The following is a 13,446-nucleotide window of genomic DNA, read 5'->3' as shown; positions in this document are numbered from 1 at the left end:
TGAACATAAGGGTGTATATATTCTTCCCAATTAGTTTTGGGTTTCTTCGGATATGTACCCAGAAGTGAAATCACTGGGTGATAAGGCAGTTCCAATTTAAATTTTTTGAGAAAACGCCATACTATTTCCACAGTGGCTACATCAGTCTTCGTTCCCACCAACAGTGCACTAGGGTTCCCTTTTCTCCACATCCTCCCTAACAGTTGTTGATATATAGAATTGTGCACCTGAAACCTGTATAATTTTGTTAATCAGTGTCACCTCAATAAATTCAGTAAGGAAAAAATTAAAAATTGTTATATGCCACCAATCTCTAGCTATGTAATGAATGACAATGTGTCTGACCTCTAAAAACAAGAGAATTACTACCACTGAATTTAAAAATAAAACATAAAGATGGAAAAACAAAGAATACTCTTTGATTCCATAATTGCAATTCTAAGAATATATTCTAAGGAAATATTTAGCAAGTGAACAAAAATATTCATTATAGTGTTATGAATATTAAAAAAAAAGAACCAACCTAAATGTCCACTAACAGAGAATTCGTTCCATAATGGTATCTGTGTGCAGTAGAACACCACAGGATGTCACAGGAAATACGGTCCATGTGTATGTTTCACATGGTCACTTGCAAATGGACACCCACAGCAGACCGGTGAGCTGCTCTGAGACACCAGGGTGCAGGTGCTGAAGACTGCACCGCAGAGCTGGACTATGCAAACTTCCTTCGGTAGTCTGCACACTGCAGTAACACCGCCTGTCCACCTCTCCTCCAAAACAACCCGACACAGACACTGTTCTAAGCCTGGAAAGCTCCCTTCCTTTAGTACAGCAGCCAGTCTGTACAGGGACGTCAGAGATGACTAACTCCTTCCCTACAAACAGCAGCAGTTTTGTGTCTTCACACATCACCAGCACTGCCCTACTAATCGGATCACTCTATGTATTCAGATAAATTTTTACAGATAAGCAGAAGGCAATTAGTACTAACAGGAGACAGAAGGTTCAGGTTGAGAAGACTGAACTGTAATGTCTCACCAAAAGTACTCAATATCAGTTACAAGAGTCGCATGCTCTCAGAAGAGAGCAGGGTTAAACGACAGGCACAGAGATGTCTACGTATGACATCAGTTTTGACGCAAATGTTGCCAGCAACCCAAATTCATCCTCAAATTGCTTTCAAGCATCCTAATCAAGACATATCCTTGATTAAAAACAACAGAAAACAGTGTGTGAGTACACAGACAAGGCTGCTGGAACATCCAAACTAATTAATAGAGGCACCCCACTCATACAGACTCAACCCACCTTCTCCCAGTTCGCATCTCCCTGTTCTACTGGACTGCCTATGCTTTGGGTTTGCCAGGCAGCCATACTGAAAATGGGTTTCAAGGCTGAAGCCAGCCACACTCCCGTCTATCTCTTTATGGCAACACATGGTATTCACTTTAATATGCATAGAAGGGCTCACTGTGGTTACTCCTGGTGAATAAAATATGCAAGACTCTCACTTTTGACTGTATTATTTTCTAGTACAGTTTGTATGTTAAAAGAACTGAGTACGGTTGGATAATTTCAAAAAATGTACTGTAAACCATTAAACTATGGGTGAATTATATAGTATATGAATCACATACTAAGAACACAGCTATTCTTAAAAATCAGAGTCTTATTTACAGGGGATATTAAGAAAAATTTTTTAAATATACTGAAGATAGCCCTGACCAGTGTAGCTCAGTTGGTTGTGCATCATCCCATAAAACAAAAGGTTGCTGGTTTGATTCCCAATCAGAGCAAATGCCTGGGTTGTGGGTTCAGTCCCCAGTCAGGACATACACTAGAGGCAACTGCTCAATGTCTCTTTCCCTCCCTTCCCCTCTTCTAAAAAATAAAATATATATACCGAAGATAACAGAATTCTAAGTATCAACATGAGCTCGTTGTTTTTAATACATGCACACAGATATAGAAAAATAGATCCATGTATGCATATAATGTATACACACACAATATTTCTGAGTTCTGTCTCCTTAGTGGACCTAGAAGCAATGACACTGTAATAGCAGTAAGCATACCTAATGCCCAGATCTCGGTTTCTAAATATTCTTTCTTCCCTACTAAATGAAGGCCTTCTTGAAGAAATGTCTGAGGCGCAGGGGTGGGGTAGAAAACTATAAGATAAACCTAGTGCATCTTTTTACACCAGAAAGGAAGGAAGCTTTCAAAGAACGACAGGGACATGGTAAAAAGACACTGGAGCCAGCATGAAGGGGCTCCCACTGGCCAAAGCGGGACAATGAGCCCACCGTGCAATAAATGAATGCAGACATCACCTCAGCCAGGTGATAAAAAGACCACTAATGAAACAAACATCATGAAACTCCTAATATGATGCAGCAAGAACTTTTCTGCAATAAAACCTTCAAAAATGCGTAATTCAAAAGGAGTAGGACGAACCCAAACTGCAAGGCATTCTACGAGGTAACCGGCCCATACTCTGTAACAGTGATTTTCAACCAGTGTGCCACAAAAAGTTTTACAACATACAATACCCGGCTATTCAGACAGGGGCTGACATCTTTCCCTTTAGATTGTCAAATTAAAAAATGGCAACAAATAACTTGATAAACAGAAGCCTCATAGCCAGAGATTTCTTGAAGCCAAGTGGAATGGAAGAACATCCTTAAACCACATAAAAAAAAAAAGTGTTTCCAAGCCTCCCTCTACTGCACGGTGCTCCATCTTCAAGTAAATGACGTAAGCACAGGCAGTGTCCCTCTTTCCTCCTACTGAGCACTTTGAAAACAAAGTCACCGCTATGCTGACTCTTCTTCCTGTTATTCTGCTGCACGTGAAAATGAGAAAAGCAATGTATTCCATTCTAGGATAGGTTTTAAAGAAGGGAGGAAGGGAAAAGGTCAATTTCATGGCTAAGTTTATATATATCTACAGAACTACCCACAGTATCTAACGTTAATGCTGTGTCTGTGGGCCACTTCGTTCAGTACCACTCACTGTCTGACTGTAAAACTGCAGGCTCGCCATGGCAGGCAAAGCTGGAGCGCCCTGCAGGCAGCACTCCCCTTCAGGGCCGGAGAAAGGGCTCCTCCTTAAAAGACAGAGGATGTCCACGAGGGGAGAGGGAGCGTGACCATGTAAGTCAACTGTTGACACAGAAAGCAGTAACTATTCAAAAAGAAAAGTCCCACTGTAAATCCTTGTAACCCCCAGGTTCTCAACAGATGTAGGTGAGCTGAGAGAAAATGAGCGACCCCACTTCCTGAGAAACAGCCAAGAAGGTCTGCGGAACACTCACCAAGACACTTGAAAGGAATCACAATGTGGTTCTTGCACTGCTTTTTGTCTCTGCGGCACCAATTGTCCACACCGACTGGCTGGTTGGCTTCCATCACATTGGTGATCTGTAGCTCTGGGTACATCTGCACGGGAGAAGAACACACTCACCATCAACTGACTTGGTCCGCAGCAAGTGGACACTCGCTCGCAAGTAAGGATGAGCGTCTGTTTACTCAGCGTCACTATTACCCCATCTACAAATGCACAGCTCCACTCTGCTGCCCCCGCCTCCAGATAAACTCTCCAAGTAAAAAGATACTGCTAACAATTAGTTTTCTTCTGACAGATTTCTATTAATGCATTCTCTTTAAAAAAAAAAAGGGAATCTTTATTTAAGAACATACAAAAGCAGCAAGCTGTTAGCCCAAAAATCTATTAGGTATTGAAGCCACTTGTAGGGTATGAGTAGGGGGCTGAGCTCGTGAACTGAAACATATAAGAGGCAAGTCTGTGGAAATGCCTGTTAATGTAATACAGAACAATGCTTGACCCCAGCCCTATGTGCCAGTCTTGCTAAGCAAGAACATCAAATACCTTATATCCTTTTCTTGTCAAGTTTTGACCCAAAACCAAGTTGAATCAGACCTGAGATGCTCATTTATAGCAAGTGGAAAACACAAGCACACACATGGCTTGTTTTGCTTCGCCTCTTCCCGTAACGAGTGGAGGCCAAGAGGACCAGGCTGGACTGCTGGGGCGCCTGCCAAGCTTCTGCAGAATTCCTCCTGAAAGCACAGGCACACAGCACACAAAGGCAGAAGCCTCCAGAAGTCTCGATCATATCATACGCTTAGAAACAACAGGCCCGGTGCGCCAGTCATCACCAACTTGGTCTTAGGTCAAAAGAGAAGAATGATAGAGTATCCATTTCTAAGGCAAATAGGTTCAAATTTAACCCAGAAAAAAAAGTGGTTTTAACTTTTGGCAGCACTCTTACCTCCTGACAGTACTGAAGAACTTCTTCTTTTGTTCCAAAGCAGCTCTTAGTGCCTGTGGGGTCAGGTTCCCATTTCCCAGTCTGAATGTTCACATGCATATTGAGCTTTCCACAAAACATTGCGATCTGGGGCTCGGCGACGGCAAACCCTGTTCCAGCATTGGCTGCGAGAGCCTACCAAAGGCAGGGCGGGGGCAAAAACACAGGATTACTCCAAACAGTCTGCTCAAAGCCACAGTCATTCAGTTGTTTGTGACAGTAGAATCGATCTTTTTTTAATGTAACTCCTTTTTTTCTTTTTTTTTATTTATTTATTTTCAGAGAAAGAGAGGGAGAAAAAGAGGGAGAGAAACATTAATGGTGGTTGCCTCTCAGGCATCCCTACCTGGGAACCCTGTCGGCAACCCAGACATGTACTCTCACTGGGAATCAAACCAGAGACCCTTTGGTTCACAGGCCGGCGCTCAATCCACTGAGCCACACCAGCCAGGGCTCAATCTTTTTTGAAAAATCTTCATTGTTTACTATTTTTATGTCATAAACAAACCCTTTTCCCAGGAGCCAGGCCAGAATAAAAAATGAACCCTGGGTATACAAGATCAAAGTGAAAAGTCAATGAGTAATCTACCCCCAAACCCCATCTGGATACTTCTGACTTGGGAACCTATAACCTAACTGCAGTCTCCTCTAATACAAGCAAGTCTACTTTCCATTCCTTAACACACTGTTTGCGGGTAGTTTTCATCGCGTGCTCTACTGCCAGTCAATGTAAAATGTATAAATACGTTTCCCGCATACAATGCGTTAATATATCAAACCACAGAAGTATAAAATGCCTAAAACCCCAGTAATTTTACTCGATTTCACTCACACAAAATTTTATTGAGCAGTTACTATGTGCGAAGAAACAAACTGAATGTTTAGGATACGGGGGTGAGCAGAGTCACGGTCCCCACTCTCACGGGGCTTGCGGTCTAGTGCAGCAGCCTACACACCAAAGAGTGTGATCACATGCCCAGGAAGGAAAGGACCACACGGCAGGGAAGAAGCACAGGGAGAGGGAATCCACCTTAGGCTTGAATAATAGGGTGATCCGGCAGGCTTCCTGAAGAGAATGGCACTTGAGCAGAGCAGAGCCTTCAGCAGCACCCCAAGTGGAGGGAAGGTAGAGAAGGGAGGAGAGGCCTGCAGGGCCAAGACCGGGCAGTCTGCAGACTAAGAAAGGATTCTGGTCTCTATCACTGGATGTAAGGAGAGGCTCTAAGCACAAAGTTACTATGTCACCATGTAGTTCTGATGCTTTCGCTGGTTGCAGGGTGCAGAAGAGATTGAAAGGAACCACAAGTGCATGCAGGGAAATGGATCAGGAGGCTGGAGCTGCGCAGCCCCAAAAGGAGATAGGATAGCTTGGGCAAGGGAGGGTAGTGGAGAGAAAGAGATTCAAGAAATCACAGAGAGCAAAACAAGCCAGACTTGGGGACAGATTAGCCAGGGGGAAAGGAAGACATCAAGACTGGTTAGTGTTACTCAGTAAGTGACAGAGTCAGTCACTGAAACAGAACTCTACAAGGAATTTCATGAACAATTTTATCTCGTGTTTGGTAAAAATAATCAACTATTGCATAAAGTCTTTCTTAGGTTAGTATTTTCTTCCTCACGAAAGACCGTAGCCACTAATAACTCACAAGTTCCAGGTAAGAAATAACACCTAGGCATGGTGACTGTAAAGCCCCTGCAAAGCCTCTTGCACTAGGAAAACACACAGGCGCCCCAACATCTGGAAATATGCCAACACTGATGGTTGCATCTCTTGGGGGGCAGTGAGGAATAGGGTTAGGTTGCATGGTTTATTATATTGTTCTTTTTAAAAAGAGCAATTAGCCCTGGCTGGTGTGGCTCAGTTGGTCGCGTATCGTCCCGCAAAGTGAGAGGCTGCAGGTTGGATTCCTGGTCAGGGCACATGCCGGGGTTGCAGATTCAGTCCTTGTTAGTGCAACTGATCAATCGATGTCTCTCTCTCATGTTGGTATTTCTCTCTCCTTCCTACCTTCCCCTTTCTCTAAAAAGAAATAAAGAAAATCTTAAAAAAATAAAAAGAGCAATTAACATAAAATGGTTTTCCTTTAACAGAAAGGGTAGATCTGACTTAAAGTCTATGGAAAATGTGTACTTTCTAAGCAGTCCCTATTTATCTGTGCTGATGGACAACACAGACAGGACTCAAGTTTGAAATACACTATCATCTTTTTCCATAACAAATTTACCACCTGACATGTTCTGCTTTGAAACTTATGAAAATTAGCCTGCTTTCTACCTGCGCAAGAGAAGGAAGCACAAACTCCTGTTGGAGAGCTGGGAGGAAGTGAATTTGGAAGTAAAATGTTGCCTAGATCAATCCAGGTTCGAAAAACACCTATTAAACCCAATGAGGAGAACAATTAGCAGCTTTATTAACTAGAATCGACTGTAACCCTATCGAGTGATGACCTATGAAAGTGGGAGGCAGGTCCTATGAGGCAGATCCTATGCCTTCAGTGTCACTGCATGTGGAGCCAAAGACTGGTGTCAAGTCCTGTCTCCCCCAAAGAAACAAGCATTGAAAGGTATCTGTGGAAAGGAACACTAACCACGTTTAATCAAAAGAAATCACTAAACGGTATAAGGGTGTACAAGACAAATACATTAATTCTCACGAATTCAAGATATGAACCTAAATGCCTCTTGTGGTGGCCAGTCTTCTTCTGGGAGCCAGTCTAGGGATCACAGCCAGAAGCCTGGGTTATGGCGTGGGGGAAAGGGGCCTCTATAAACGGGCACACACACAGACATGGGCAAGAAAGCCTCCGGGACACTTTCATGTATTGAAACCAGTGCTCCCCTCAAATTCATTTTTTTTTCTATTTCAAAAGCCCAGACAAAAATAAATGGAAAACAACAACAGCAGCAGCAAACATGATAAATATGCAATCAAGAAAGCCAAATTAACATGTCAAAAAGAGTTCCCTAAACCTGCTATATATGAACTACCACAGCTGTATCTGAAAGATGTCGAACAGCGTTTCTTACATTTTCTGTGGCCTTGTGCATTTTTAACATTAAAGGCAGCTATTAAACACATAGGATTTTGGGTGTGGGGTGGGGATTTCCTCTTATATTCCAAAAATGAATACAGGTAAGACACAGGGTCAGTTAGTTTTGGGAGGTCACCCAAGCCACAGCTGTGGAGTGGTCAAAACTGCACAGCCGCCGTTTATCAGCACCAAAGACCATGCTGCACATGTTTCTCATTATGGCTGTTGGCTGAAGACCACAGGAGCTCCAACTGCATAAGCGTCCAGTTTGTGGGTCAACCACTGAGATCAGCGCAGCAGTGGCAAGTTCATTTGATCTTTGTGCGGAGACGGCCAGCATCACCTTCCCTGAAGAGGGTCTGAAACACCAGAGGTTAAAGCGACAGGAAGAGGCAGCTGAGCTGCAACAGCTCCTCGCATCAGTTACCAAGAAAAAGGAGAGTAACTGGAATCATTCCAGACAGCTAATACGCTGCAGTGATTCACTTCTGAGTTCAGAAAGATTAATCCTTGCGGTCATAAGAGACTCTCAGGAAGGTATCATCTGAAATATAAAAAGCCTCTGCGGACCATGTCTGTGAATCAACCAATCTAACATGCCCCAACCTATCTAGAGTACAATAGGATCTTTTTTTGTTATGTTTGTACTCCTTTACTCTGAAAACGCTCTTATATAATGGGCTCTCCGTTTTCTTAAGCACACTGTGCCTTGATCCATTACATCAACGTATAAATCAATCTGTTTCCTAATCTAACATGTTACAAATGGGACTTCACTGCCAAGTCAGCACTTCTGACATCCTGTGAACCTGGAATCCACTCTGAGAGAAAATTAATGCCCCACGCTCTGGCACTTAAGCCCGTCCCTGTGATCTATGCTCGTCGCAGCACTCTGAAGGCTTTGAAAACAAATTGCATCAATTGCTTTCCTAGCCCAGTGCTTCCATTTTACTTAATAATTCATTCTTGATAAGAAATTCCATTTTATTAATTTGGCTCAGGGAAAAGAGTTTAGCAATCTAAGGACAGAAATTCAACTTGGTAAAAACTGCTTCCAGTAACTTGGTTGAAAACATGGAATGGCTTAAAAGCAATAAATAAACCTAAGTCTGAGCTCAACTTATCCCCAGCCCTGCAAACACTTCCTCTAGAGATGCAGCCCCCAGGCCCACTGAGGCCCTCCCTCCTGTCCGCGGGGCCCAGGACTAATGCAGCTTCCCAATCAATCCAAGCAAACAGGTAAGCCCCTTACTCCCTCCCTCCTTGGAGCTATTACCCTAGAACCTAATCTGGCCCCGGGGTTTGTGAAAATGCCTGCTATGGAGGAGGGGGGCTTCTAAAGAAGGAGGTTCAATCCCATAACTGAGTGAATCATGTATCCGTGGATAGGAAGGTGTTGCACGACAGCCTCACAGGTGTCCAAGCTTCCCTGGGAAGTCAAGTTAACACAGTTCTAGTTCTTTTTAAAAAAGCTTTATTTACTCAATTTTAGAGAGAGGGGAAGGGAGGGGATAAAGAGAGGGAGACGAAACACCGATGTGTGAGACAGACATCAACTGCTTGGCCCTAGCATGCCCCCGACCAGGGGGGACCTGGCCCATGACCCAGACATGTGCCCTGACTGGAAACTGAACCGGGGACCTTTTGGTTTGCCAGCCGGTGCCCAGTTCACTGAGCGACACCAGCCAGCGCAACACCATTCTGGTTCTAATGAAGACTGAACAATAACAGCAGTGGTAAGCACCTCTGGGACATCTATTTACTACCTGCATGCTGGTGATAACTGAGACACAGCACTGGTACTCAAAGACCTTTTAAAATTAAAGTCAGTAAAACGACAACCTATTTATTAATGGACGCAAAAGCCCTCCTTACGAACTCATTTCCCGTTTGTTCAGAGTGGTAAATGCTACTTCATAATTTGTAAACTAAAATGACTTAACTCTGTGTCCACAAACCTGCACTTAAGATTTACTTAATTGAACAAAGCCTTAAAAATCCATGGTTTCAAAGTAGCTCCCCAAGACGTTTACTAACGACAGAAGGGAAGACAAGTCACTTCCCAGTGGAGTCCCGAGGTTCACCTCAGCTCACCCCAACACGAGGACGTTGGGGAATACCACCCGAGGAAAGACTGAGGGAGAGACTGGGGAGGGGGGGCCTGTTACAGACTGTGGAAAGGCTAAGGAGAAACGACAAGCACGTGCAAAGTGGGGCCTGAGCAGGACGCTGGGACAGGGAAGCGGACATTAACGGGGAACTGGAGCAACTGTTGGAATAAGGTCTGTAAGTCCGTTAACAGCGCTGGACCAATGTTCACCTCCCAGTCTGGATAACGGTGTTGTGGTTTCATCAGATGTTAATATCAAGGGAGGTGGGCTAAGGAGATAGGAGAACTCAATGTAGTATTTTTGTAACTTTTTTTAAACTCTAAAGTTAGTTCAAAATAAACAGGTTTGGGTTTTTTATCCTATCCATTACCTGCCTGAGTGTCAATCATGATGACATGGTTTCAATCTGCCGAGGAGAGACAGGCAGGCAACAAGTCTCTCAGCCCAAGCAGGCCCAATCCCTGAAAAAGCCACTGTTTATGCTGAGCACAGGAGCACACACTCTAATGTAAAATCCCATGTGTTTGTTAAACATTATGTTTGATTTTTCTCCAATGGGTGAACTATTACAATTCTGCCCAGGGCCTAAGATATAAGAAAGTCTATTTCTGTTACTGTCCAAGGGAGTTTGGGGCCCTTAGAGTATTTTCACAGAACAAAGGTGAAGCTTTAACTGAAAAGAAAAAAAAAAAAAATCCAAGCCTCAAACATTTCAACCCACTATTTAATAAAATAGCAGGATTCTTATCAAGTATTTTCCTGTTCTAACAGCAAACTAAGGAAAATCTGTTCTTAAAAATGACCATGTGCACCCTGGCTGGTGTGGCTCAGTGGACTGAGAGCTGGCCTGTGACCCAAAGGGTCACTGGCTGAACTCCCAGTCAGGGTACGTGCCTGGGTTGCACGCCAGGTCCCCAGTAGAGGGTGCATGAGAAGCAACTGCATGTTGATATTTCTCTCCCTCTCTTTCTCCCATCCCCTCTAAAATAAATAAGTAAAATCTTTTTTTAAAAAAAATGACCATTTATATTAAACCAGCTAAAATTCATTGGCATCTTTTTACATCTAAACTTACCTTTTTCTTTTAAAGATTTTATTTATTTTTAGTGAGAGGGGATGGGAAGGAGAGAAGGAAAGAAACATCAATGTGTGGTTGCTTCTTGTGTGTCCCCTACTAGGGACCTGGCCAGCAACCCAGGCATGTGCCCTGACTGGGAATCGAACCAGCGATCCTTTGGTTCACAGGCCAGCGCTCAATTCACGGAGCTACACCAGCCAGGGCTAAGCTTACTTCTAATTAGAAGCCAGTAAATTAGGGTTAGGGGAGAAAAATTCCAAATGTAAAAGGCCATTACCCTTTCTCTGACACGTACCAGCTGTTAGGTGTTATTTTCATAGGCAGTAATTTATACAAATAATCTCTGCTTTTATTAGAGCTCTAAATATTGAAGTATCAATGAGGTATCATTTCCAAGGCTGGAAATAGCTTAGACTGTCCTCTAGGGCTTTCTACAGGACCATGGTCACCTGTCCATCTGGGTTATACTGGGAAGGGTCCAAGCACCAAGATTTAGAGTTCCTGTATGTGTCTCTGAGATGAAAGCAGAGGGTCTTTTATCAGTTACTGAAAAATACACTAAATACTTTTATATTTTTAAAAAAGATGCCCTGGCTGGTGTAGCTCAGTGGATTGAGCGCGGGCTGCGAACCAAAGCATCACAGGTTCGATTCCCAGTCAGGGCACATGCCTGGCTTGTAGGCCACAGGCCTCAGCAACCACACATTGATGTTTCTCTCTCTCTTTCTCCCTCCCTCCCCTCTCTAAAAATAAATAAATAAAATCTTTTTAAAAAAGAAAGATGCAGAATAGTGTTTACAGATCTAAAATTCTCAAGTTTTTTACCGGCTCCTTTTTCTTTCTAATTTCCCATAATAAAAAAGGAATTCTAGGAAACTGATGTCCACAGGATTGCAGACACTGGGACGTGAACCTTCTGCTCACCCCACGCCTGACCTCAGAAGTGCTCCACGTGGTTGGTGGCGAAGAGCACGGGATTAAGAGGCACGCAAACCACTACTGCGCCCCAGCCCAATCAATGACTACCTGCACCACCGTTGGTAGGTCACCTAACCAATCTGGACCCCCCATTTCCTCATCTATAAAACAGAACACAATATGTAACCACACACCATAGTTCACAGTGTTGCTTTGAGGTTTAAATGAGTTAACACATGCAAAGTGCTTGAAAGAGTGCTTGTTACAAAGAAGTTCTTCTGTTGGTGGCTATTAGTAAGTATCAGGCTTTAAATTTCTTTATCTGTAGAGCAGGGCTACCAACATACATATTCCTCTCAGGCTTGTTGTGGGATTAAATTAAGATAATGCACCAGGTGCAATGCTGACCTCAGAGCAAGCACTTAGCGTCATTATCATAGGGCTGGTCCCTAAAGATTTAATTCTCCCCAGCTGCAATTACACAGAACTGGAGCTTGAGTCATGCACAGACAGGGAAGAACACGCGAAATCCTCCTGAGACCAGCCACCCTTCTCAATTCCAAATCCAGGACAGCATGAGATGGGGTTAAAAGACTGCACATTCCTTTTTTTACCTATTAAACCGGACGCCTAAAGCAGGCTCCAATAATCTCTACATTTTCTTTGTGGGAGTTCAGTCGGCAAACGTTGACATGAACAATTTAATACTGCCCTACTATGTATTTAAAGGAAAAGCCCTGCGAGTCTGCTGGCGTCCTAGCTCCGGTCTGGCTGTCAGCCAGCATGGGGGTGGGGTCAGCACGAATCTGCAGTTACTACTGAGACACTACAGTGATCAAAAAAGCATGATGTGAATGATTTCTCTGAGTGGGTTTTTCTTAAGGGACAATCCCTCTACTTACTAGCCACTCAACACCATGGAAGTTCTTTGCTTCCTCTCTTCACCTCAGTTGTTGCTTATGCACAATCTAAACATGGCACTACCCAAATTTTAGGTATTACAATAAACAACACCTACAATATTAACTTTGGATTTTGGTTCACATTACAACAGATAAAACTCTACTTTTCCTAAAACTCCGGATACCTAAGAAGCATGGCTGGGAAGCAAAGACAGCTTCCCTGAATAAGATTGTGCATGATTCCAAAGCTAAGCAGTAATCTGTCATACTTTGAACACAGGGGTCAGAAAGCCAAGAAGCCTGAGTATTAATATAAGATAATCTAAATGGTGTGGACTTGGGCTTCACCTTTGAACCCAATGGCTAGTATTAACAGTTATTTACTAAGAGTGTACTAAATAAATAGTGTGTGCAAGACTGGGGGAATTTAAATAGGGGTGTGTTTTCTAAACCTTCACAGGGTGAAATGACCAAAGTAACAAGACCACTTGCCAAAATGACTTTCACAGATCAGAGAGAAGCAAACGCACATTTTAAAATACAGTTAGCAATATCTCCATGCTATTCTGCTAAATACTATGTTTACTAGGTGCAGGATACCAATCTTAATGTCACAACTCAGTTTTACTTCTAATATCCAATAAAACAACTGTGAAAATAACAAAAATCTGGAACAGCCCCACCCTCTCCAAGTTCAAAGCAAGTCAAAAGGCATCTTAAGGCAGCTCTCCAGTGATTTATATAGCATTTAAATTCAAAAGTAAATAGAAGCTGTATTATCAGCTCACACCAGATCTGCTTGCAGACAATTATTCTTCCTGTCTGGGACCGATGCCCATGTGCATTATTGTAATTATCAGCAACTCTAAAAAATAAAGTAATAAAGCTAGTATGAGCTGGTCGTCAGTATGTTTACTGCATGCTACCTCATCCATTAATTAGCCTCCCTTACATCAAGCCACCCAACCACTAAATAAATGCCTAAAGGAGAGAAAGAAAAGCTACACTCAAGTAACAAAAATGACGAAGAAGGATGTAAATGTGTGCAAACAACCTCCCCCCCCCCACA

The 13,446-nt window shown here is 43.1% G+C and overlaps 1 protein-coding gene across 4 annotated transcripts in view; it reads right to left on the bottom strand.

Annotated features, from left to right (window-relative positions):
* Nucleotides 1–13,446, bottom strand: part of APLP2 (amyloid beta precursor like protein 2) — a 66,768-nt gene that overhangs the window by 24,290 nt on the left and 29,032 nt on the right. For all 4 annotated transcript variants that reach the window (XM_028527344.2, XM_028527347.2, XM_028527341.2 and 1 more), the window contains exons 2-3: nt 4,298–4,471; nt 3,320–3,443 (exon numbers count right to left, since the gene is read on the bottom strand). In XM_028527344.2, the coding sequence (XP_028383145.1) occupies nt 3,320–3,443; nt 4,298–4,471 (298 nt within the window). The remainder of the gene's footprint in view (nt 1–3,319; nt 3,444–4,297; nt 4,472–13,446) is intronic.

The sequence above is a fragment of the Phyllostomus discolor genome, chromosome 13, assembly GCF_004126475.2.
Source record: "Phyllostomus discolor isolate MPI-MPIP mPhyDis1 chromosome 13, mPhyDis1.pri.v3, whole genome shotgun sequence".
In the NCBI taxonomy this organism is placed as follows: domain Eukaryota; kingdom Metazoa; phylum Chordata; class Mammalia; order Chiroptera; family Phyllostomidae; genus Phyllostomus; species Phyllostomus discolor.
This window is presented reverse-complemented; position numbering and strand designations above follow the sequence as displayed.